We start from the raw sequence: 27,512 nt of genomic DNA, 5'->3' as shown, positions 1-27,512 counted from the left end.
ATTCCTACAACAATTCAGCTATTTCTTCCCTATTTAATCCTCCAGAACTTCTCCATAAATACTTGCTGTTTTAGTCTAAAAGTGGAAAGTTAAATTCCCTTTTTGAAGCATTGGTTTTTGTCTCTTAAGGACAAGGAACATTTACAGTGCTCCATAAATAATAACTTTTTGAAATCTAATAAAGCACAGTAGCTTAATGCCCTAGAGGCCATTTCTGAAGTTTCAACACTGGTAATTTATTAAAACTGTGATAAGCATGTCTGATAAAAAGATAACTAATACCAAAAGAACAGAATGCCAAACTTCAATAATTAGTTCTGCTTCACACTGCAGCATACGAATTGCAGATCACTGCTGTGTGCAGTGACAGGTATGAGGAATGATCATGGAATTCAGTCAATTCATTGCAGGGAGAGGAGGGGGTTTGGATGAAGGGAATTGCATTGTGTGTTATCAAATTATTAACTGATTTCCCTTAAGTGATCTCAGATCCTTCAAGATGTGGTAAATTCAAGCTGTTTGCTCCATTTAAACCTGTAGTGCCTAACAACAGACTGGTCCAGATGGCTCTTCTGGAGTGGCTGGACAGTAACTCAGCTGGGGAAGACCTCAAATATAACACTTGGAAGATGGAGGTTCACAAGCAAACAAACAAACAAACAAACAGGTGAAAAAAATCCATCAGTGGGTTTCAGTCCCTGTAACCTTAATCTCTCAATCAGACCCTCTCTCTACAAACAAATGTCAGCATCTCACTGTACAGGGATGGCTCTTGGCCTGGCATTTATTGGCTGCTGAACACAATTGCTCACTCTGTTTGTGCCAAAGAAGTGGATGCTTCATGCTGGCATAGTAAGGATGGAATAATCCATCAAAAGAAGGACATGCTCATTTTAAGAATGGATATTTCACTCAGTTCTGAGTAATACCATCTTTGGATATTTAAGATTCTCTGTCTCATGGACTGTTATCACGTCCTTGCAAAGGGAAATGCAATAGTCTGAGGTACATTCCTCTGCCCTAGTTCACCTATTGCACAGATCAGCATTTGACCAGTAAACAGGGAGCAGCATTTTCAGAAGACTGACTTTGTTTTCTTTGGTTTCATTCTTAAGCCTTGTTGATTTAGAGTAGTCTGGCCCATCACTTTATGTTTCCAGGCACAACTGGACAGAGCACCACTCTAACACCTGGCAGAACAGGGCCCCAGACTCCAGATAAGGGAGCTCTTGCTCTTTTCATCAAGTTATCTCAGCCCAAACAAGGTCCTGTACGTCAGCTGAGCCATGGTCACTCACCCTGTTCATGGTCCTCCTATATCTCAGATGCAAGGTAAAATGCTTCACCGTTTCCCTCCTGTGCACAGCTCTGCAGCAAGCGGGTAAGCTCCTATACCACAGTTGGGTATCTGTGCCTAAAGGCACAATCTGCTCTCAACTGCAAATGTTATTCTTTCAGAGAAAGTTCTTAGCTGCTGTGAATTCTTCTTTGGTGGTCAATGCTACTGATTTTCTCTCTTTCACAGCTTCAAAATCCCTTGTTATTTACTTGTATTATAGAAGCACGTAGAGGAGTAAACTGAGATCGTGACCCCGTATTTCTAGGCAATATACAAACATGGTGTGGGAGAGAATTTCTGCCTGAGAGCACTCACAATCTAAACAGAAAACACAGGCACATGGGAGGAAGGGAAAACCAGATGCACAAAGAGGTCAACTGACTAGGAAAAGCCACTGAGCATGTCAGAGGCAGAGATGAGCACTGACCCTTGCTCTCTTGCGGACTAAAAACTTTCCTGTCTAGCACAAATGAGTTCTTAGACAGCCTTTTTTTTGCTAGTGTCACAAAACACATCCACTGAATCAGCGGTGTGTGAGGGAGTGGGGTTAAAGATTAGAACAATGGGCAAGACTCAATGCATCCTGTCCTCTTTCTTGGGGCATGGCCACAGTCTCATCTACGAAAACAAATTTGAGGTTTTGTGCCTTCAACTTCCATTTGTCCTGCAGGAGATTCCATTAAACAACATAAGGACTGTAAATCTGACACTCCCCCCTCTCTGCAATGTCAGGTAGGAATTTACAACTCCAGACTATGCATTCCCTTATCTGAAAGGAGCATTGTGTGAGGCTTAAGAGATCATGGTTTCTACAGTGTACCCACACAGAAGTACTGTACAAGTCCAAGGTCTTATTAAAGACGATTGTCTAAAGATTTAGTAAAGAACATTTGATACCAAAAACTAAAACTAAAATGGTGGGTTTTAAGATAAACAACAGTCATGTACAGGTTACAGCTTTTTTCAGCTCTTCAGGAATTTTAGTGTACAAAGAACATGTTACAATGAAGCAGCCGGCTCAGTCTTAGGTGCTGTCAAATTAAAATTCATATCCGAAGCAAGCAGATTGTCTTGCCACTGCTTTAAGTACATTTTCAGCAACTCTTCTGTAAAGTATTTGTAACTTGATCCTGAATCCCATACAGAGGAGAATTTGAGCTTTTTAACATAATGGAACTTTGTCATCCCAGTTTGCAGTTTTCAAAGGACTTGTGAGCCTCCATTGCAGCCTAGGACTCCCTGTGCCAGCCTGTGTAGGTACAGCCTTGTCAAAATGCATTATAAGTAAAGTGCAATAATAAATGGGGCATCAGGCAGCAGTGGACAGCAGAGCATTGAGAGAGCACAGCCACACAAAAGGAAAAGGTCACAGCTAACCAGCCACATAACTCATTGTGAGGTTTTTGTAACCAGAAGTTATCAAGGTTGGGATTCTTCTGAGATCCAAAGGGGACACATGGGAAGAAGCAAGAGGAGAATGCACATTAACTAAAGGCAAGAGAGGTGCTGGCTTAATGGGCTGATTCAGAGTGGGTTAAACCTCTCACTGACAGTAATAAGAAGGTTTGTGGAAGACCCTTACAGTTAACACAAGCACTAATGCAATGCCACAAGGATAGGCCCAAAGAGAGGGGAATCAGTGTAAGGGTACAAAGATGCTGGGATGCAGAGCTGTCCATAATGATAAAGAAAGGAGGGCACACTCTGCTCTGCCTGTGTGCTGAGCTTTGACAGTTGCATATTTACACAGCAATGTTAGATGAACACACCAACACGAAGCTTTGCAAGGAGGATACAGTTCTGAAGAAGAGAGATAAAGATGGCACTGCATTTCTGTTTCCACTATCTAGTGTTTGTATTTTTATCATTCTATGTAAAGAAAAATGTCAGTCTGTGCCAATGATTTCATTTAGCTGGTGATCTACTTCCTTTTGCTTGAAAGTGCTTAACAGTGCAATGATTTAGTTGCAAGTTCTATACGGGAATGCTTATCTGTTTTTGAAAGCTATTGCTTTTAAGCATGAAAAAGCATGGATGGGGCCAAATAAAAATTGACAGTCTCAGTAAACTGGGATGATAGTGAAAAAAGACCTTGAAGCTCTCACCTATAGCCAGTTTAGAGTGAATGACAACATCCAGAACTGGAGAACAGCAGAGGGGATGTTGGGGAAAGATGACAATGTTTTTCCTATTAGTGAAGATTGAAAGCATACAGAAACTGAGATGAGACTTTCAGCACACTGGGTAATTAACCGCCACAGTAGAATTTGGTTTCTTGCCATGTCACATCCAGTTTACAGCTTAGGATAACAAACATTTACAAAATGTACTGGAGATTACAGAGACATAAGATTATATGTTAAATCAATAAAATAACTAAATAAAGAGGTTCAAATATACTGAGGGGAAAATAATTAAAGAAAAAATTCACTCCAGTCAAGCACGGGTCAGAAATGTAAGTACAGCTGATGCACAGACAGGTGCCGTTGTCACTGGCCAGGTGGGTACCACATAGAACTATTTCTCATAGCACCAGCACTGCTTATTCTGCAAAGAGCAGGCTTTGTTTTGGGGTTTCTTTTCTTCAGTTGAACAAAACAAGGTACAACAAACTATTTCTAAGAAGTGAGCCAACGAATGTAGTCACAGCAATGGTTTCCCTCGATAGAGTGGAGGCAATTCTTCTCTCAAGGCTCCTCCACCGCCAAAAGATGTCCATCTCCACCCCTTTATGTTCTTTGGCAGAGTCGCCATTCAGAACCAAATCCCTCCTTCTTCTTTGTGGCCTCTACTGATAGATGTGACAAGACTTCTAAGCAGCCTCCTCTTACTGTTTTGCACAATGATTTCTGGAGTAGGAGGTTCAAAACCCCCTCCAATGGACCAGCCCATATTCAGTACAAAATCAATTTACCATGGCTATAGTCTCCTTTGTATTTCTGCATCAAGCAAAGCGATTTTGTTTTCCTTCACTTTTCTGCTCCGGGTTTCTTTGCCATTGTAACTCTTTGAAGCTCACTGCTTATGGAGAGATGTTAAGGGTTCTTCACTAAACATTTTTTGCATGTCCTCCCCCTCTGCTTATGGACAAATCCTACACAGTCAACTGAGTGCAATTTTGTGCACCTGCATTAAGGGTTCAGCTATGAAATGCAATCTTTCCATATAGGCTTGAAACCAAAAATGCAATCACTGAAGCACATGTGACATGCCTGTGTATTACCAGCTTTCTAAAGCAGGGAAGTCTTGCATTCTTTATTCCTCTCCAGGTTGCATCGTTGAATATACTTGTTTGGCATTTATTTGTTTGTTTTGAGAATAAGCTAAAATAAGTTTGAGGAACTGTCCAATTTGGATTTGATTCTTACAACAATTAGGCTAAGATTCAGGAATCAAAATCAGCACTTCCTGCAGTATTAAAGAGACTAATGTAGAACTAAGATGACATTTTCACTGTTCTGTGCCTCCTGTTTTTCTTTAGGGAAATCACATCTATTGCATTGGGGAGTGCTAATACTCTTTCAGATGACAAACACTGCAATATATTCTCATTAAAATTGTGTAAGAGGTTGAACATAGTTTGAGTCTTGCCTTGGCTTGGAAAAAAAAAAAAAAGGGCAGTGCAGAATTAAACAAATAAATGTGCATATGATTGATTTTATCCTATCAAAATGCTTTTCTGGTTGTGCACTTATGCTTGGTGTAGTACAATCGAAAGGGAAAAACAAAAGTCACTGGAAATCTTTAATTCAGTGAAAGCTGCATTATTGAGACCAAACGAAAGCTCTGAGACTCCTTTAATGAGCCAAGGCCAGTCTTGTGCAAGCCAAAGAGATTGGGAAAGTTTTGCAAGGCAGGCTGAAAACAGAGATCCTTCCTGAACCACAGGAACTTAAGTGAAACCAGACTCTCCCACTTGCTCTTCCTCCATTTAAAGTAATTGTTTTTGAGCTTCAATAATATGGGTAAAAAATTCTAAACCCTAAACTAAAGAGGAGTCTTTGTACTTTCCCTGTTCAGTTCAGCAGATATATATGAGAATTTCCATTTGTTTTCTAGCATACCTAGAAAAAAGATCCAGACCCTGTTCCTAGTATGATTTCGACATGAACTGCAGAAGCACATGGACAGCTGCATACTGCTAGGCATTTCTGTTGGAAATTAAAAGGCAATTCTGCCCCAGTGGGCCTAAATCCTAGCACAGAGGTGAAACCCACCATGTGGCTGGAAAAAACAGGCAGAAAGAGGAGATGGACCAGTGAGACAACAGATACCTGCAATCAGGGAGTTCACACGGTGTGCAGGCAAGTGTGGTGTAAGCTTCCCAGGATGGTTTGTTGACAACACACTTAGATTTTGACCTTTAGACTCTCTTGCTTCTATGGGGTTTGGTGTTCAGCATCAAAAACTCTCAGAAAAAGGCCATTTTTGATAAATCACTAATAACCAAGAATAAGTAGGACCTTCCAGAAATTACCAGGCAGGGCTGGAAGAGAAAGTCAGCAATGAAAGGTCCTCAATGTTTCATAAAAGAGATTTCTGTAGTTTTTATTGTTCTACAGCTACACTGTGCATTACATCTCTGCTTTCCTCCACCAGTTGCCTAACGCTCTTGATAAGCTAATTACAGCCTTTGCTTATTTCATGTCAAGCTTAAGTCCCAGTCTGAGCCTAGCCTGCAGTTCTGGCATGTATTTTCCTTAATCTAAGACCATCTGTGCTCCATCAGAAAGGAACACTTAAATACAGAGAAAGTGAAGAACCAAAAGTGCAGAATTCCCTCTATCCTGCCTCCACCTCCTCTCCCCAGCATTTCCAATGAAGTGTGAAGCCAACATCCATCCAGTCCTAAATACTCTGGAAGGCTCTGATGCAGCAATAGTTTTCAGTGGTCAGTGGGGAAATGACAAGCCAAAAAGGACCTGAATCTCTCAATTTCTTCATATCAAGAGCTTCATAATTCAAATGCCACCGCATCCCCAGGAACATATGCAGTGGTTGAGTCCAGCACTTGATCAGTGTAAATCAAATACTTGTCTCAAGAAGAACAAGGAGTCAGTTTGGGGGAAAAAAAGCAATAGAGTTGATTTATCAAGAATCCAAATGATATTTCTCAAGTCTATTTTTTATTGGGAATGCACTACAATTTAAATCAAAACTGAACTGCAGTGTTAGGGACAATGGCTCTCTGCCACTCCTGTCCCACCACCAAAATTTCAAGTGTTTCTAAGCCCTACTGTCCCCTTGCTGCCCAGCCCAGCTGGACACAGCCCCTGCCTGCTGCCACTGCCAGAACCTGACCACTGTGCACAGCATTGATCCACCCCTCTTCCTCCCAAGGCTGGGAAACAGATGCCTTCAGACTCCCTGCTTGGTCTGTCACAGTTTGCCTTGCTTCTGTCTCCTCTTTTCCAACACCAGACGTCAGCACCTGATGCTGCAGTAAGCTCTGCCAAGCTTCATCTCAACAAGGAATGCATTTGCTCCTTCTCCTGCAAAGATGGCTCTGGTGCAGTGTCTTTTATTCCTTCCTCCCAGATCCTCCGTTCTGTTCTCCAGTCTGCACTCTCCTGCCAACCCAGGATTTATTTTTCAATTTCCTTCAGTTTGAGTCCTGCCCTTACATTCCCACTTCCATCTGGGTCTTCCCTCACCTTGCCTCCAGCACATTTGCATTTGACCTCTATGAAGGTCAAAGATTCCATAAATGAGTTTTGAGAATATGTTTTATAATTAAGTTGAGGGAATACAAAATGATTCTACAACAGGATTAATGCAGCATACTTCTTTGTGTTTCTTCTTAACTCCTTTCTGGTGATTTTCAAAGCTTTCACATTTATCTTCTGTTGAAAAAAAACCTTTTTCTTTTTTTGCCTTGTTATTAAATCCTCAATAACTGATCTCACAGCAAAAGCTACTAAATTTGTAACAATTATATTAGCCACATACATTTTTTTTCTCCTGTCACTGTGTTTACCACTATTATATTTATGAACCATTGATCATTCCTTTCTGCCCCATGCATCAAAATTCTTTCCTCTTAGGCAATTGCAGTTTGTCTCTTAATATTCCCAGGCTAAGTTAGGATTTTTTTTTTCATATTCTTAATAAAGCTTAAATCACTTCTCTCTGGACGACCTTGCAGCCTATTCAAATGGCTGCAGCCCTCTTAGCTCCTTTTCCTTACTTATAAGGAAGCAAAATACTTTCTTCTAAAACCTCAAAACCTTGCTTTGCCTCCTGTCTGAAATGAATAATCAATCTAATTAGTGTATAGAATTCTTGACAGAACAGTGTTTCTGACGAAAACATATTTTTTATTAACCCTCCCCCACATTCCTTCCAAGCTGTTCTCTTTTTTACACAAATTTGCAGGCTTATTCATATTCTAAGTATTTTTATCTGAAGGGATACATTTGTATAGCATTCTTCCCCTAGCAGACCCCCAACTATTCTATTTTTACATTCAAAGGTTTTCATTTAAAATGTTTAGAAAACAAGTAGTGAAAAAGGGGTCCATTTTAAACACATGGATATGCTGGAATTGCCTTAATGATTACCTAAAGAGAAGAGATGAAGATAACAACTGCTTAATACTACATCTACTATGAATCAGAACATGACAATTTTGTAGACTCACAGTTATGGCAAATTTCCTATATTTACAAGTGCATGTAATCACATATAACATTTAGATCCTAAACAAAATGCCACATATTTCAGAGCATGTCAAAAGGACAAAGTGTCATTATCTCAGCTTCACATCTGGAAAAAGGAAAGCTCAGACTGGGGATAGCTGGAAACCGCCTTACCTCTTCACAGCTGCCTGCAAGTGAAGCAGCCAGCCCATGCTATCCAAACTCTCCTTACAGAGAATGGAGAAAGAGATGTCATTTTTCTGCATGTGCCCTTCCCCTGACTCACCAGTCTTGGTCTCTGCAGTCTCAGAATAGTCTCTTACTTGGTCATGTTAGTGATAAAAATGTAATAGGTAGCTATAACCATCGTGTGGTATCTTCTAGATGAAAGAAGCATTTCAGTGACAGTAGAATAACTTAAGATAATTGTTCCTAATAACTGCTCAAGCTGCAGTGGCAACCAGCAACTCATTTATGCCCCACAGCCACATTCCCTCACCCTCCTCCAGTGGTGTAACCCACCCTTCCTTTCCCATTACCCACCCAGTAGCAGGCAACCCACAGCAGCTATTGCCTGATCTCCTTCAGCTGAAGGTTTGCTGCTGATCCTCCTCCAGCCCTGAAGAAAGGTTTCTGAGGATGCAAACTTCCCATCCTTCTCCAGTCAGGGTGGCTGGAGATGCCACAGGCATAGTCAAGGTTGAGCCTGTTTACCCATCAGTCCTCTTAGGGTGTGGGTTGGGCTCTCCTTGAGCTCAGCCTGGGAAAGGCAGGTGAAATCTTGCAGCCCAAAGCTCTTTGAGGTTGTCAAAGGATTCAGGGATTCAGCTGCACCTGCCATGCTGAGACAGGATCAATATCCTGTGGGAGTGATGAGCAAACTGTTCCCATCCCAGCTCCCCAGCTCTGGGTGTCTGGTAACAGCTGTGCAGGCCACGTCTGTGGCTGTTCCTTAGCTCCAATAATCCCCTCCTATTAGTCATTCAGAACTGCTGCGCTTAAAAGAAGCTGTAAAACACACATCAGCTAAACTGTTACTAACAGAGAAAAGCAGGATTATTTACCTAGGGAAAAAATACACAGTAATAAGAAATGTGTTTACTATAAAATATTTTTTTTCTTTTTTGCAAAGAGCTCAATAGTTGGTTTTAGAGGAAACGTGAGGTCTTTTGTGGGCCCTTGAGAGATGCAAATCAATAAATGGTGATTTTTTTAATGCTCTCATTATAAATGACTGGATGCTAACAGGGTCAAACTTAATCCTGTGCAGAGAGCCAGTGCAAGGGACATGAATCATTTAGATCTCGTTTAAGCTCTGCTTTGAGAACAAAAATGTAGATATTCCTCTGTATTCTCAATCTTTAAAAAGTGCCAACTTTTTTTTTTTTTTTTTAGTAATTGTCCCACGTACTCCATTGTTCATTGTTCATCTTGTAGGGCGCCCAGTGTGCTCCTTTGTGTTTTCAAGGGCTCCTCTTACCCCAGACTCGGCAGCCTGCGCTGCTCAGCTCCCGCGCCAGGGATGGATGGGTCGGGACGCCCGCCCCAGGCAGGAGGAGCCCTCAGCAGAGCAGGGCAGCCCCAGCGCCGGCCCAGCAGCGTGCGGACCTCTGCCGGGATCCATGGGCAGCTCCCCCGCCACTAACCCGGGCTTGCTGAGCGGGGACACCGCGGGAGGCATCCCCTTGTCCCCAGGACAGGGTGCAGCAGGAGCCGGCTGCGCTCGCGTGTGCAGCTCAATAGGTCGCTGCTCCCGCATCGAGCACTCCCGGCCAAGGTGCGCATTAGAGGCATCCTGTGCTGGAGCCCGCGCTAAGGATCGTGTCACGGAGCCTTAACCCGGGCAGGAGCGGCTCGGAAATGAGCTCTGTGCCTTGCACTGCGCCAGCCTGTACAGCGAGCGAATAGACCACTGCCGTGCCCGAAAAACATCCCACGTACCTAAAGTAGTAAGAATTTTAAAAGCACATTTTTGTATAAATCTCATTTTGTATAAATGTTGGCTTAGGTAAGGTGTTGCCTACAACAAGATTTGCCTCTCAGAACATCTGCAGGGCTGGGTTTGCTGACAGCAGCCACAGATGAGTGAGTTTGTCAGAGCAGGGGACAGCCATAAGCACACAGAGATCCCCCAAAGCCTCCTGGAGCTGCTGGAGTGGGAAGCAGCCCACAGAGAAAAAGGGCTAAACATGCAAACCAAAATTTATTTTCCAATGATAAAGAAGCAACATTGGTGTCAGGAAATGAGAAGTCCAAGGAATTTATTTTTCTTTTGATTTTCATTTTTTTTTCTCTTCCCTTCTATGTATGTCTAATGGTATGACTGTAAGTTGCAAGAAATAAGAGCATTAGTCTTCATTCCCTACACATAAAATGCCTGACAGGGTTTTATCAAATAAAGAGTCCAATATGCTACTGTTATCAGTAAGTGACTTCAGCAGCTAATTAAATTCTCAGTTTCTAAATCCTGCTTATAATGTCTGCTGACAAAGACCAAAACCCCTGTAGTAATTTTGGCTTCTAGGTGAGGTGAGGCTGGGAAGGAGAGAATGCCAACTAACAAATTACCCAGGGAAGCAGGCTGGCAATCCACAGCTGACATCCATCATGTAAACCTCACTTTACTGTGTGAGCAGAACAGGGTAGCTCCCCTCTGGATGCAAATCAGCTCCATGGCCTTCACTGACTCCAGGACGGCTGCCCTGTTTAAAGTACAAACCCAAACAGGTACAGCTCATGGACCTTCTCTATAGGGGTGCTATACCCTGTGTATACAATCCTCCCATATATGAGCACATATATAAAAATAGATATGTAAATATATATATATATAAGAACTTCCTATACTATGCCTAAATACTCACTTTAGAGAGCAATTAAATTGATCATGACTAGACAGTAGACTCTGAGCCAGTTTAGCAGACCTAGGAATGTGCATATTGAAACATTTTTACTCACTAGAGCACGCAGTGTGTTCTTAACTCAGAGAATTCTCAAAAGAAAACTGGTATTTATTTAAAGCTAAACCTGGGCTTAAAAGCTTTCCTGGTTATAAATGGACTCATGAGCTGGGTTCTCTTAGACAGAGGGGATGTTGTGCTCAGAAATCACTCAACGCTATGGACTGTGAGAAGAGATTTACTTTCTCTGCTCTCTGAATTTCAGCTGATGACTAACATCAGCAGAACTTTGGTTCCCAAGAGCAGATGCTGGAGCCCATCACAGAGTAAAGTTCCCTGCAGTGAGGAGCTGGACAAGTGTGTCCTTGAAGGGTGAGGTGTGGCCTTCAGACATTGTCACCTGCAGTCTGACTTGCACTATTTTCATCCCTCATCTCTCACTCCACATAGAAATTTCTCTCTTACATAAATCTTGGGAAGGATGACTTGCACCTGAAAGCTGCAATCTAGCTCCTGACCAGTCATTTTAAGGAAGGGAATATTCAGGCAATTTTATTTGGGGACCCTAAACCATAAGAATAAATAGCTGAATTTACCAGAAAGTTTTTCCAGCCAATATAAGCTTTATTATGGAATAGCTTTAAACCACGAGTCTGAGAGTGAGAGGTTTTAGGTGCAGCTTTGAAAGGTGATTTATGAATAGATTTATATGTTAATCTGTTAATAAAAAATGTTTCATACTGATAAAATATGTGACAACCAGGACTCAGCTATGAGCCACATATTAAAGCTGCATCTGCTCTGGTAGAGGTCTTTTGATTATGTTTTTAAATGAGGGAACTGCACTGGCCTGAAAATAAAGAAATAAAAGTTGTAGCTAGAAATATGTGCAGCATAATTCAAACACGTATCTGGGAATCTGCAAGAAACAAATAATAAACTGCTTCTGGAAAGTGAAGCTTATTCCTGAACATTTCAAAAGAGAGTTCCTGTCAGGCAACTCAATGGTACATAAAGATAGCCAAAGTATTCTTACTCTTTTCCAAAATTACTCCCTAAACTGGATTTTAAATTGGATGATAATCCTCACATTCCAACTAGATTGGAGAAATAAATACCTTCAGCAAAGTTGGGCCAGCCCAGCCCTGGGCTTGCGCTGCAATATCAATGCCTACGTTTCTCATGATCTTTGAAAGGATATTTTGAAAAATAAGAACAGCTCTGGCTCAAGAATGTTTCTACAAGGAAATCTGAAATACAGTACTTTTACCTCTCTTCCACTGGCAAACCCCACTTTATAGAGCACTTTATAGAGGAGTGCTGCAGCCCTATTTCACGTGTTAAACACCAGGCAGACAACCGGGGCAGGTTAACTTTACCTCAGGCATCCATGGGCAGAGCCAGCAGAATTTGGCCCTCCAAGCCTGATCTGTCTATCCAGTAACTCTTGTGGATGGGAGATTTTTCTAACATTTGCAAGTTTTCTCATAAGTGGCAGGCCTTTATGAACATACTGTGAATCCTTAATATTTCTCAGTGAAGTATTTTCACCAGAAAGATTACTTGAGTGACAATTTGTGCTGTAAACTATATTACTCACTGTTCCCTGTTGATTTTGTTTATCATATTTTATTCAACTGTACAGAGAAAAACCAAGTTAAACTCTGCCACCTCTCCTCACACTTCTATACACTTACAGACCATGTTTCTCATCAGCAGACATAAGTGTGGCACTACTGAGCCCTAAATAAGTAGAAAATAATGCATTTAATGCTTGGTTTGATTCAAAGTGCAAAAGACAAAACTTGTTCCATTTGTTGCTATGTGACATATTGAGGACTGACAGGCAAGTTTTATTATTATTAACTACAGTTTGTTGATACATGCTGTTGATTTACCAGTGATTATGCCACAGAGTTAAAGATCCCTTCAGGGAGTAGCAGGGAGGGAAGTGTGTCTTCAGGAGCAGCTGTGCACTTTAAGAGCTTCATCTCTGTAGCAGGGATGTTGCTGCTTCTTAGACCAAGGGAATTAAAACTGGAGTAAAACCATCCTTATCAGAAATGCACTGGGTCTGTGGCTGCAGTTTATTTGCTACAGGACACTATGGAAATGTTTTGTCGTTATTTCAGGTTTGAAAAAATGTTTATTCCAAAACCCTAACAATATCAGCAAATAGAAATTTATTTCAGTAAGGTTCAGATCATGATTTAAGAGCTGATACTGCCTCAGCATATTGATAAATTACTTTAAGCTTGGTTTTAAGTCTTATGTCTCAGTGGGACTGAGAAGTACATCAGGTTTTGCCCTGGTGACTGGGTAGCACTATCTAAAGTGCCCTTGTGAATACAGGGGATCTTATTTAGAAATGTGAAGCCAAATTTCAGAAGCAAATGAAGTTGTGTGTTCTGTAGCATTTTGTGTTTTGCAGTGGGGTGCCAGTAGATCTGTAATTGTAGACCTAGGTGGTACTGGACAGTGTGGAACTCCACAGGCAATTCTTCCTAATTCAGGTTTAGGACTACTGGGGAACCCACACATTCTCTCTCTGCACTTAATCCACACTTTTATTTTTGTCCTTAGGAAAAATATATTAAATTGTCAACTAAAGCATATTTTGATCTCAAATTTTTTTGTCTTTCTTAGGTGAAATAACTTATGTCTTCCAAATAGTTCTGCAATAGGTGTAATTATATATTCTTTCACAGTCTGGTAAAATACAGTACAAACCTTGAAGTATTTTAAGTACTTGAAACACTACTAGCCTGACATACCAGCACACAAACTTCACAGGCTGCTTAAAAACTTTTTTATAAGAGATCTTCCATTAAATGAAACAACTGAAACCAAAATATTTTATGAAATTCCAACATTTTCTATTACACTTACCAGATGAGAGTCCAGAAGGACACCTCAGATCCATAAAGAAGGGAATAGGAAAGGAAAAGAAGAGGAAAGGAAAATGAAAAGGAAAGGGAAAGAGGAAGGGAAAGGGGAAGGGGGAAAAGGATGCCCCAAACAAACAAGAACAATTGTTTGAGATAAGAGAAATGCACATGTAAATGTTCTCTTTTGATGCTTCAGAAAATAACTTGACCCAGAGTATTTGCATGCCAATTAACCACATGTCTATCTATCTCATTCTCCTTCAGATTTTAGAAAAATGTCAGAGGTTTGTTTTCATCTAAGTGCAAAAAGATTGGAAGTCTTTGTATCTCAAAAATGTTGCAAAAATAATGTCCTACTCAGTTTAATTGAGAACTAAGAATCCAGGTAAAATCACAGTGAGCAGGGGATAGGTGCTGTACTATGATTTATGAAATACCAGCCAAATAGCCTGCTTTTAACACACACCCCAGAATAGCATTTCTTGCTAAGAAATCCCAATCAGTACTGTGAATTTTAAAAATTTTGCTTAAAGGCTTATGTTTTTAAAATGACTCTTCCACCTACTCTATTAATTACCAACTCCAGTATAAAACTGACTTTTCTATGGCCTCACCATGAAAGCTGCAGATTAGGAGCTAGCCTTGTTTCAGATCCATGCATAAGTTAACCAGCATGCTCTCCAAGTGCACATCATCTATAAAATGTCTAGTAGTGAGAGTTTACAATATATATAAGACAATTGTTTAAAAACAGACATGAAACAGAGTTTTTGTTTAAAAAAGATGCTAAATATTTAGGGAAGAGTGTCCTTTTTAAAATTGTGCTTTTTGACTGCTGCAAGAATTTGAATGCTACATGCCAAAATTTCCAATATTAACAGGTGCTTTTAGATACCCCACCTCAAGATGATGATTTTCAGTAATTCTTTAACAAAGTGCTTTTGTTTTGGCAAATAAAAGAGGTAGACAAAATCACAAATGACCCCCAAAATACCTGGGCTATAACTTCCTTATGGATATTGAAGATCAGCCAAAAATGTTTTTCACTAAAGTATTGACCACCACAAAAGTTCTAATGCAACTAAAACTCATTTGGTGAAAAGCTTCACAGGTTCCAAATGAAATTTCTGGAACACATGTCGGAAACAAAGAAAGGAGGAGGAAACATCTCTGAGAAGTTGGGACATTTGGTTCTGTGGAGCAGGAAATGAGCTTGTTCTGTTTCAGTTTTTTTCTCCACTCCACCTACTAGTTTTCACGTAAAAGATTAGTGCCTTGGAGAAGTAATCTCAGCAGTACCAAAAGAAAATTCTAAGTGAGAAGGAAACATCAACAGAGCAGATGAGAGATAAGAAAGAAAAAGAATTGACCCCTTATTAAAAAGGGGCCCAAGAGCTGACACATCCCAAAGTCAACCCCTCTTCCTTCACTCCCCTGAAATCAAAATCCTTCTATAGAGTAATGCTGTCTTTTTTACACAATTCTTAATCAACAACTTCCCAGTTAATACTAAACTTTGTCTTTTAGTTAACTGCAATGCTAAGACAGCAATTTCCTATCTAAACCACGTGGCATGCCTCTTTCCCACAGGAACTGTGCAGCCTCAGGATACAGCACAAGAACACTTAGGAAAAAACAGCTTTATACTTCATCGAAGCATGCTTAGAGGGGTACATTGCTCTCACTGCCAGGCTTTGTCCCACAGCCAGCATATCCTGATGTCTCTCTCCACAGACCCTGCTCCTCATGTTTCTGCCCTCACTTTGTGGAAGTACAAATGCAAGGGAGCAGATATCTGTCAGCACAAACCTGCACCGTGAAGCAGATTTAGCACCACTGGCAGGATGACAATGAGGTTTCATGAGCAGAAATAAATCAGAATACAATCTCGAGATGAAAAACTACCCCAATTCAGGCCTGGAAAGATCCCCACCGTATTTTATTTACAAGTGAAGAGGAGATACAAAATGTAAATTGACATTGTGATTATTTCTTGAAGTGCATTCTCACCCCTATAGAACTAAATGCAAGTTCCTTGCATTTCTAGTCTCACTTTCAGATCTGACCTTTAAAATGATGCACGGTGAAGGGGAAGGTGGTGCCTTTAAAAAGCATCATGAGCTTTATGGAGTCAAGCCAAGCAGCTACTTAGGCAACCATTAGGTTGGGAAACAATCACTTCCATCATTCCCAACACGTGTGTCAACATAATTCCATGCTCTCTTTGTCATGCAAAAAGTCTTGGCAAAGTAACCGGATACACCCAGAAAGCAGGAGCGAACTAAGCTCATTATGTTAACCGGAGATCCCACAGCAGCCTCCAGTGCCATAGAAGGAGACTTCCCATGTTTTGCAGTGTAGAAAAGGAAACTCACTGCACTGAAGAGGGCCAAGCCTGGCTTCAGAAATGTGTGAGGGAGATTCACAATTGGGTTTTGTGGAAGGGGATCCCTGACAAGCAGCAGAGGCTGTGTCAGGCAGTGTGATAACAGGCATTGCAGAAGGTATGACACCTCTCATGACTACAAACTTCCCTCTCCTGTGTGCTCACTGGAAAGCTTCCAGCCATGTTAATACAGCTCTGCAAAAGAGAAGGCACTGCCAAATGGGAGTAGCAGCTTCTCTAACTCTTTATTGTTGTCATTGGTAACTCTGGACTTTGTTTTCCTTTTAAAGGAAGATTCAATGCATTTTACAACCATTAAACATCTTTTCTTCTCTCCAGCTATACTTGTAACTCACTAACAGCAAAAGGCTTGTGCACATCAGAATGGCTGGCAATACTACTCTAATGGCTTCTTTGTGTGGTCAGGTACAGGAGCAAGGCCTCTCAGTCTATCTGAAAAAATGCTGAATGCTTCTTTGGTGATCCAGCAACTATAGAAGATGGTAAGGATCCCAGAGCATAAGTGTTAATTTATTTAAAGATAAGCAGCTGGTGTTTTCATTAACAATTTTTGCTGTATCCTTCAATTCCAGATTCAGTGCAGTGAGAGTAAAGTCCTAATAATGCTGGATATTTTCAAGTGTTTTCAAACTTCAGCTGCTTTACCTTGGTAAAGGCAATGGTAACACACATTTTTCAACCCCTTTTGCCTCTTGAATGCTTGCAAGTCCAATCATGGTTTTAGTAATGCATTTCGCAAAACATAGCTCCTCAACAATCCATGTTCACAAAGGCCTGCAAGGGCTAAAATGAAGATGGATGAGAACAGTAAAACCTTCTCAAGCATGTTACTGACATCTCTAAAGAAAGCCAAGGATTTCTACTGATTGTTTTGTTTAAGCCTGTATCAGTCACACTACATGCTTTCTTCCTTAAGATGCCAAATTTTTGGCAGATGCCATTACCACCCAAATACCTGAGAATCAAAACCAGACGGCACCATCCAAGTGGGCAAGTGTAGCAGAACTTTCCCCCAGTATTATCACTGGAGTGGGAATAAGCATTTGATTCTGACTCTGTCTTCTCCCTGGTGCACCACTTTGGGCAAATTTACACTATATAGGCTTCTGAAAATGTACATCAAATATTACAGAACTTTCATTAACAAGTCAAATAAAATAAGAGAGTAAAAAGTGAACATACCTGAATAAGAGAAACATTGTGTAGACTAAGTCTGAAGAGGTAGTTCCTGCATGAACAAACAGAAAAATTACAAACTATTAGGCTAACAAGGAAGGAAGGGAAAAATTATTAAAGCAAGTAAGTTTTTGGTCATTCATGTCTACAAATAAAAGGCTTTCCTGGACTCCTCTCCACAGAATACCAAAGCAGTTATATGCCTGTTCACAGACTTGTTCATCAGTATTTAAGTGAACCTGGTAACAAAGTTCTGAGCAGGTCCTAGCATTAAATATTCCAAAATCCATACTGAAGAACCACAATGAAATCCCAGCTACAAAGGGCCATTTGCAAAGTCTCAGCAGGCTTCAGTTGAGGTCCGTATGGGCTGCAGTCATGTTTTTCACTGAATCTGAGAAAACTGGGATTGGACAGAAGCCAGCTGGAGCAGAGCTGACTTCCTACTATGCTCCCCCAAGCCTGTTCTTGTGGGAATTCCCATTCAGGACTTCGTGGAAGAGAAGAGAGCAGATACTTCTCAGTGGAATCTCTCTGCACAGAAAATCAGCAGGGAAATCAAGGCAGTGACTGCAGATATTCCCAATCCTCCTGTCATTGTCTCTTCACAGGCAAAGCAAGGGAATTCCTGACAGAAGTCACTGTAGCATGAGATACCACATATCAGCTGAGCTTCTGTCACCCTTCTGAATGTCCATATTCCATCACAAATAGGAGGCAACACATATTTGCATAAACATCTATAGATAAGGCTTAGTTAACAGGATTTATCTCACATTTTTGCTTGCTAAGACAATGCAGTTACCAGGAATCAGCTGACATATTAAGCCATACGGACTGGATTGTGTGCTTGAAGCTTTTGGCCACATCTAACTTCATATTTTTGAATACCATCTGTCACAAGGTCTAAAGAGCTGTAATCCTTTTCCAACATCACTGACACTACAATTTTCCAGAGAACACACTTTTATGTCATACAAGGTGAATTGAACCATACTTCTGGAAGTAGCTCTGTTTAAGTGGTAGAAAGTGCAGCTTTGATGATATAGGTTCATCTGCTCCAGAAATGCCAGTATACAGACATTCCCCTACCTAGTGAAAATGCAAGTTTCAGACCTAGGTCAGTTAGCCCAGAGGAAAGAGCCTTTAGTGATGAAAAGGTCCTAAAAGGACCTAAGAAGGTCCTAAGGACTCTTCTGAAGAGCCTTCTGTAGGGTCAGTACAGCAGCACACCCTGACCAGGCTAAATAAATAATTCAAACTTTGACAGTGAGAGATTCATATTGGGCCACAATGACCACAACAAGGCTTGAGCAATTTCTCCTTCTTCTGTTATGTATCACTTGTGTACCATCTCAGTCATAAGGATAGAGTTGCCTGTGTACTTGTCCCAGTTCTATAAATAAATCAGAGGCTCTCAAACGTTGCTGACTGTTAATAAAGAAGGATGGGGACAAGGAGGATGGGGGACTTGGGAAGTTGAACTCTTGATAGCAAATCTTCTGACTTGCTCTTGACTTGCACCATTGTATTCTGTACTGGAACTCGTTACCCAGAGAAGAATGAGACCCAATAGCAGTGTCTGAAGAAAATGTATCAGTGATCATTATTCCTCCTATATGTATCAGTGATTATTATACCTCCTATAAGTACACAGAGAAGTATAGAGACACAGAGGAAAGCTCCATCCTTTCTCCTAGTTCTGTCACTGAAGACCCAGCAGTTCTTTTGTACAGTCTGAAACTCTATTCTGTCTCAAAGGGTTGCATACTTTCCCCCAAAAAAATTGTTAACTCTTTAGCATCAGCATCAGACTTAGATAAAGGTGCATGCAGCAGACCAGAAGCACTAAGCTACACACAGCAAAAATTTCAAAATGAAGCTAAATTCTTATCTAGTGACAGATCTGACCACTCCTTTGGAACACCACATACCTACTCACACCAAAATATTAATGCAACTCCAAGCCATGAGATATCATGGAATAAGCCTTCTGCTGGGAAAGGCTTCCAATCTTACAATACCCTCAGGAAAAAAAGTTCTCATAACTAGGGACTTGAAGTTTCTCTCCTGTTGTTAAGCATGCTATTTAAATGCATTGATTTTGGAAGTCTTATAATGCAGATTTCAGCTCCTTGTTCTAGGCTTGCAAAAAGCTGGACAGTTTGACTAGGTAATAAGTTTTAATATTAGGGTTTTTTTTTTTTTCTTCCCTGAAAGCACTGCAGAGCAAATTCAACCAAAATATCTTTAATGAAAGAGACATATCCAAAGGACACAATTTTCATTCCACTCAGCCAAAACAGATGCAGCCAGGAATAGTGCCCATTTCAATAAAGCCAGTCTGTTCTCTCAGTGACTGCTGTGTAGCACCTGGACAAAGCCACTCGGTGGCTGAGACCTGAACCAGACAGGAGCACAGTGCTAATGTGAATAGCACAATGATCTTCCAAAAGCTTTATACTAACCTTAGGTCTCTAAGTCTGACCTTGGGGCTTTCTTACAGAAAGAAGGGCTTCCCCATGTTTGTTATCAGCTTCCCTCACCTGGTGTCTCTACAGGCACTGGTAGTTTCTTTCTGTTTGTTTGATCCTTCTCACATCCTACCAGCAGCAGTATAAACACCTGTAGGCAAACCAGGCTATCAGACACCTCCTGACTCCAGCTGACCTGCCCAGCTAGAACTGACTAATCCTTAACTAATAACATGCTCTTTTAACCATACTTGTTTTTTAAAGCTGTACCAGGAGTAAAATGCCAAAGGAAAACATCTGCTGAATCAGACAGTGCCATTTTTATGAATTGCATTTTAACTGCAATTTCAGTCCAAGAATGAGCAAGATCTCTGAATGACAGGCATGGTTTAGTGTAGCTAGAATTGCCCCATTTGTGTCCTTTTTTTCTGCTTGTGTTTGAAGTTATGTCTGTTTAATACTTTGCTGAACTATAATTTAGAGCAGCTGAAGGAGTATGATTAAGAAGTATGTAAGAACACTGAGATCTCCACATGAATACATGAGGTACCTTCTTGGGTTTTTTTTCCTATCTTTTTCTTTCCTTCCCATCTTCTTTTGTAAGTGGATGCTGGTTAATTCCTTTCTCTCCTAAACTGAACCCACTGGACTAGGCCAGAAGAGCAATTGCCTGGTGCAGCCTCCTGCCTCTCTATGAAAAGCTGGTGCACAAATTTGGAGGGATAGGACAACCTTCTTAACTGCTGTCCTAAAAGGTCACACAACTTCACAGTATTAAACCCAAGCTTTGTTTTACCCCCAGTTTGGCTGCATTTCAGCCATTTCCAGAGCAAGTGACTACACTCCTCTGAGTACTGTGGGGCAAATGACATTACGCCTCAAACTACTAATTATTATTACAACTAACCTTATTTTTCATAAACATCAGTGCCTTTCTGAAAATGCCCATGTTAAATAGTAATGCCCTGAAGTTTCAGGCAAGGCTGTGGTTTTGTTGCACTAAGACACAGAGGGGGGTGATGATGGATCCTCTGTAGATTGATTCCCAGCCAATACCTCTTCAAACAACCTGAGGGCAGATTCTCTCTGTCACCTCTGATTGCAGTGGGTTACTATTCCCCAGCTCAGATATACACAGTTAGCTTCTGTGAAGTCTGTCCTGCTCTATTAAACCTAGGCTTAAAGAATTTGCCACCTGGATATATGGAGAAGAGAGAAAAAGATACATGACTGTCATTTAAATTCAAAACACAGATTGAGCAATTTAGCCAACATTACAGAACATATCTGCAGCACAACCAGGAGAAGATCTCCTGGATCATTAGTTTATGCCCTAGTTAGAAGAATAACTCACATCCAAAGTTGGGGCACGGCATGTACACCTGTGCTGAAGTGTCATTTACACTCATGAGTAGAGGTTCAATTACTTTCTTAACTGGGAGCTCTATCCTGTGTGCATATGAACAGAGTCAAGCTGCAGCAGAAATCCTTTAAATGAAAGTATTTGTTAATTGGCTTCATAATTTGTATTTGGCTGCTTGTAAAATGATTAAGTGCTCACTGTGCCTGGTACCACAAAACACACATACCAGAGCAGCAAGAGAGCAGCTGAGATGTGATTCAGGAAAGGGTGTGGAAGAATATACCCACTTAAATCTGTTTGCCGTGACAGTTCCAAGTAAAATCTGCTTATTAAATATTCATTTCATGTAGCCAATAGCACCTTGGGTGAACTTTGTAACATGGTGCCCATGCACTTGTTCACACATTGCCTGGCCTTGAAACAATTTCCTTTGAAGGCAGAGCACTTTGGCTATGATGCCACTGAGCAATAGAGATACAGGACAAATTTAAGCCTTTCTGTTGGGAAATCACATAATAAGAGTGCCTGAACAACAACAGAGACCCTTCGTCTTAGGAGCTCTGAAACCTTAAGCATTGCAGCCGGATTCATTCCGACCTCCTTCTCAGTGCCTCTTTTCAGGCACCACATCAGTCAGCATTGTACTGGCTGATTAAAAGGTGCTTCCTCCTAATTAAGAGAGAGCAGCTTTTCAGTTCTGCTGTGGTAGATCAAGAGGAACGTCCCTGCAGTTGATGGACTGATCATTTACAAATAAAAGGCTATCCTATCTTCAGATTTTTTGCTATTAAAATGAGTGAGGCTTGTTCACATTTTCTAACTCCTCACACGCCAAGTAGGTAAGAGAACCTCTCTATATTTCAGAATAACCCCTGCTATCAAATTTGGAGCCATGACATGCTGACCACCAGCAGAACCTCTGAGGAATTGGACATGCCCACAGAAACCAACAATATGCTGCCTTAACTGAGCTGGTCTCCATCACTACGTTACATCTGCTCATTTGTTGCTACTTCCCTCCACCTTATAGTAGGTTTGGGAAGTTCCCACCTTCTTCCTTACAGGGTAGGCTGTCTTAAGCTCCCTCTCTTTCTAGGCAATTACTCTGCAAGTAGAAACAAAGTCAACAGAAGCTGATAACAATGTTTGATCATGCATAGAAAATACACATTGAGAGAATGCTGTGGTTTAACCCCAGCCAGCAACGAAGTACCATGCAACCACTTGCTCACTCTCACCCTCCTCAGTGGAACTGGGAAGAGAATTGGGAGAAGGTAAAACCCACAGGCTGAGATAAGAACTATTTAATAATTGAAACAAAGTCAATTGTTGTTGTTGTTCTTACAATAATAATAATCATGAGAAAGAAGAATAAAGCCCCAGAAGCACAGGTGCTGCACAATACAACTGCTCACTCTGCCCTGCCCGATGCCCAGCCCACCCCCCAGCAGCAACTGGCCCCTCCTGGCCAACTGCCCCAGTTAATGTACTCAAGCATGATATTCCAGGGTGTGGGATATCCTTCTGGCTAGTCCAGGCCAGCTATCCTGGCCACCCTCCTGGCTTCTTGTGCATCTGCTCCCTGGCAGAGCATGGGAAACTGCAAACTCCTTGACTTAGCATAACCATTGCTTAGCAAAAACTAAAACATCAATGTCTTACCAACATTATTCTTACACTGAATCCAAACCATAGCCCTGGACCAGCTATGAAGAAAAAAATTAACTCTATTCCAACCAAAACCAGGACAGAGAACGTTGAAGAGAAGAGTGAAGAGTTACTGACCCTTCTGGGGACTAATACTGCACTGCTCCCATCATGCAATACAGCCAGGGTGAGGAACTGGAGCCTCAGATAGGCTCATGGTACTCTGGGAAGTGGTTTTTTTTGGTGAAAATAAAATAAAATAAAATACACTATTTCAGTAGAGAAATGCTTCCTAATATCCAGTCAGAACCTTCTCTGTCACTCTTTCAAACCATCCCAGTGCCTCCTATTACTGGATGCCAGGAAGAAGAGAGCTGCATTTCCCTCTCACTTCCCCTCCTCAGGGTGGCATTGTGCTGCAGTCAGGGGCCAGGTCTGCAAGAGGGTCTCACAACTGTCACAGAGTAGATAATAAGAAAAACAATTAACAGAAAGGGGTCCTTTGGGTGATATGAAACAAGACACAGAATTATGCATATGACAACTAATGCTCCCTTCTGGCACTCCTGGAAGCCACGTGCTGGGGCTGAGCCTCGGGCTAGGAGCCAGCAGCTCCTGTCAGCTCTTCCTATCTTTGCTCCTGGAGCCTTAGATGTACTTTATACTTCCACACTACATGACAAACACAGCTTAGTCATGCTTCACGACTCCCAAGGAGCTGGTTAGTATCATTGCCCCCCTTACACTAATGGAGAAAATGAGCCAGAGAAAGGTTAAATGACCTTCTCCAAAGCACACAGCAAGGCAGTGATGGAATCGAGATCAGACCCCAGGGCTCCTGGCTACCAAATCTCATGCTAGATTAACGCACAGTGCCTGCATGCAGGTTCAGCTGTGGCTGAACTTTTCAGATGGTTATCCACATTTTGGAACTAGCCAACCATACCAAGAAACCCAGCTCCTGAAGGATGATTCTTTGCTTTCAGAAGGAGTTAATTACATGCCTGGTCCAGAATGTGATGTGACAATCTGTTTGCAGATGTCACCCCAGTGGTTCATTTGAAGCTCCTGGCAAACACTTGCTGGAGAAAAGTGGAGGACCAGCAGCTACCCTACAAGCTGGATCCTAATTCACCAGTAATTTTGTTTCTATTGAAGAAAAACTTGTCCAATACATCATTCTTCCTCAAAAATCAATAGATGTACAACAGAGAACCATACTAAATGGCAGACAGTAATATGATGCAGTTGCTGTATGAAGCATTGCTTTTCCCAATGCAACTTTTTTCGGTTATAAATTCAGCTGGAGCTAGAGAAACAACCTCTTAGAAGAGGATCCTTATGCAGGCAGCATATCATTTGTATTAAACAGCTTCCAAATCAAGCCAGGGGCTCAGCTACTGTTTCTGTGTTGCTCTGAAGCCCAGTTAGTACTTCTCTGTGGAAGCAAGAATGAAATTCCTCTATATTGCATTCAGTGGAGAACTACCAGCAGCTTTAATGGCACAGGGCACATGGCACAGCTAGGCTCCTCTAGATGCTGTATATTCAGGGCCAACTCTAGGAAGAGTCAAAAGAGGCAGACACAGCTGCAGAGCAGGCAGGACAACAGCAAAGCTGAGGCACACTTGGACTATGCCAATATGCAGAAATCTAGATAGATGGATGCTGCTGGGAAAGGGAGAAGCAGTAAGGGAATTGGCCTTTGGATTCACAGCCTTGTCCCCTCTTCCATCAGCTTGCAAAGGGAACAGCAAGCTGGTTCTGATGTCTCTGGTTCTTCTCTTTCCCCAGGGCAGGAATGACAAAGCCTCACTGCAAAGTTATTCCATATTTTTGGGGATTATAATATTTGCTATGTTCCTGAGACACTTCAAAGAATGGGGATTGGGATGTTTTTTGTAATATTGTTTGAATATATTTATCAAATGAGGGTAAATTTCCTTTTTTTGTTTTGTTTTGCCATATTTTCTTCCCTCTTTTTCACTAGATGAGTTTCTTTAAAACCTCAGAGAACTGAGACAAATTTTCAAAGCACATGTGTGGGTTTGTTCTTATTTTTCTGGAAGAGTGACTCCATCTCTCAGACCATCACATATTATCTCACATGCCACCTCAAGTCTTTTTTGACATGTGGCTGACAGCTCCTCTCTTCCTCTCTCATCCAGCTGCAGTCAGAGAGCACTTACAGCACCTTGATATGGTCCCAAGACACACAGAGACCTTTGCTCTCCTATTTGCCCATCATTTCAGTAAGTCACAACATAAAATTCCTCTTCTTCTGATGCACTGATTATTGTTCAAATCTCCCCTGGCAGCCTCCCCACCTGGCTACTTAGGCTGATAAACATCCTCAGTTCTCTGGATGTATTCAACATGACTTGTATGTAAACACTGATAGACTTGGCTGGTGAGATGAAGCTATTGCCCAGCAATCCCTTCTCTTTGCTGGGTTTTTATACCTTTGCAGTGGCACAGAACAGTAGGCTTAGCACCTAAACATCTGGATGTAAAGTGGCATGCAAACCACTGTAGTGAGCTGTGCCATATAAAACTGACATATCTCTACCTTAACCAGAGCACGAGAAAGTATTCTCAGCAATGCAGAGGAAAATTGCTCTGCAGCCCCATTCTGTGATGCTGTAAAGCACATTCTGTCCAAGTCTCCAAGGCTTTTGCCAAAGTATCCTGACCTTGTGTTTGCACCCATCCCATTCTCAGAAATACAATCTTCAAACTTAATTATTCTCAGTGTGTTACTAAAGCCAGTGAGCCTCTCATGGGTGGCTGCTTTCGTGATAGGGTATCACCAATTTTCATTTTATCTGGAATATGAGATATTTTTCTAGTGAGGCCTGCAATTTGCTGTATAAAGATGCTTCCTATCAGCCTGTGCTGCACGAAGATTGCCTTTCACACAGCACTGGCTGTGCAGGCACTGGCTGTGAAAGTGCTCAGCCCCACAGCAATGCTGAGGTCACTTGCAGAGAGGTGGGTGGTGCTGCCTTGCAGGCAATTTGAAGGACCAGCTGTTTTCCCTGCTGACAAAGATGACAGAGCAGAGACTGCCACTGCCTCACCCTCTTCTCCATGTACAATATTAACATGCAAAACTGCCCGTTTGCCCTCCTACAGCTGCAGCTTCTTCTGCACATTGATCCCTTCCAACAATCTGACAGTGTTGCAGTACAGCATTTTATTTTATTTATTTACTTTGAGTTAACTAAAATTCATGTTCTTTGCTTGAAAAAATGCACAAATTTTAACTAAGAAAAAACCAAAAAACACTTTGAACAAAATTTGGGCCAGGCTTTAAACCTCCCAGAATCCCATAATTACAAAAACTGTTCTTCATCCTTTCCACACCTTTTACCCTCCTCCCCAAGGGATATAAGTCAGGAACAGCGTAGTTTTAGGGTATGCCAAATTCACACTGGTTGCAGACCAGCAGAGGAAAGCAAACCCTATAGGTAAAAAAAAAGACATCCCAGTGAGGCTTCACCCTCCACAATTTATACAAGGGCTGAGCTGACCTCACCTGGCAGAGTATCAGAGAGGAAAATCTCCCTTTGAACTATCCCAGGCTCAACCAAGGAGGTTAAAACCTGCACTTTAAATCACACTTTTGTTCCCTTTGTAAAGAAAGTGTGCACCCCAATTATGGATTTAACTAGCTGCAGTGTCTAATGACAGCTTTCTCACCTTCACCACATTCTTTACGTCACAGGTCAGGCAATGTCATAAAAAAAAACGTGGTCCTTTGAAAGTTTCTGTTAATTTCAGAGACTGATTTGGGGTTTCCCCCCCCCAACATCAGCATGTTATCTGCCGCTCTCCAGTCTATGATACAAGGATGCAACTTTAATTAGAGCATTCTTTTGTCTGAAAGGAAAAATCACAGTGAGAAGGAAGGCATTTGTTTCTCTCCACTTCTGTGCACTAGTGCTTTCAGCTGCCCACCTATAATCTGGATATAATAAAAAAATTATCATGCTTTTTGCTTGCTCATGTCCTCATTAATACCTCTACTGGCAAGGTAATTTCTCAGCTCAGTGTGACTTAGCAGGGGGTAAAGCTGGCATAAGACTGTGCAAAAAGAGTGCAAAGCCACCAGAAATGGTTCAGCCCATTTGTTTCAGAAAAGTACTGAGAAAAATCCTGTAGTCAGATGCTAACAGGGACAAATGGCACACCACTCCTGGCTGTTTCAGGGCAAGCCTGTAGATAACTGTTGGCTGTGCCCTGTGGTTGTGCCCAGTGCTGACTTGTTTGCATTAGAGTCTCTCTTTGCCCTATGAGACTTGACTTTTCCGGCCATGCTGAAGCCACACTTTACCAGTGTATGTGCATGGGACTCATAGGCTTTCATGAACATTTTGCATCTTCTTTGGAGAAGCAAAGCTGAGAGCAAGTGATTAAAATACCAATGAAAGAGTAAGGGGTCCAAATTGCACCTCTGCCATGGATTTTCTGAGCCCAGAGAACTTTGGTTCTGTCCACATCAGTCAAGCGCAGACTGAGGTTGTGCAGACCTTGACTGGTATCTTCAGAAAGTGCAGTCTCACTGCAGGAGTAGCTGTGTTAGGTGCTGTACTGTGCTACTTTTCAGATATGCTACATATCCATGCGTCACAATATCACAGCCTTTTCACAGGGCAAGGCAGCTCTTAATCCCTCTTG

At 41.6% G+C, this 27,512-nt stretch overlaps 1 protein-coding gene across 1 annotated transcript in view; it reads right to left on the bottom strand.

The window, feature by feature from the left end:
• Positions 1 to 27,512, bottom strand: part of SEMA5B (semaphorin 5B) — a 266,561-nt gene that overhangs the window by 87,192 nt on the left and 151,857 nt on the right. The window contains exon 5 of the mRNA XM_059852719.1: positions 17,355 to 17,400. Within this exon, the coding sequence (XP_059708702.1) occupies positions 17,355 to 17,400 (46 nt within the window). The remainder of the gene's footprint in view (positions 1 to 17,354; positions 17,401 to 27,512) is intronic.

The sequence above is a fragment of the Haemorhous mexicanus genome, chromosome 8, assembly GCF_027477595.1.
Source record: "Haemorhous mexicanus isolate bHaeMex1 chromosome 8, bHaeMex1.pri, whole genome shotgun sequence".
Taxonomy (NCBI): Eukaryota; Metazoa; Chordata; class Aves; order Passeriformes; family Fringillidae; genus Haemorhous; species Haemorhous mexicanus.
Note: the sequence above shows the minus strand (reverse complement) of the source record. Positions and strands in the feature narration are given on the sequence as shown.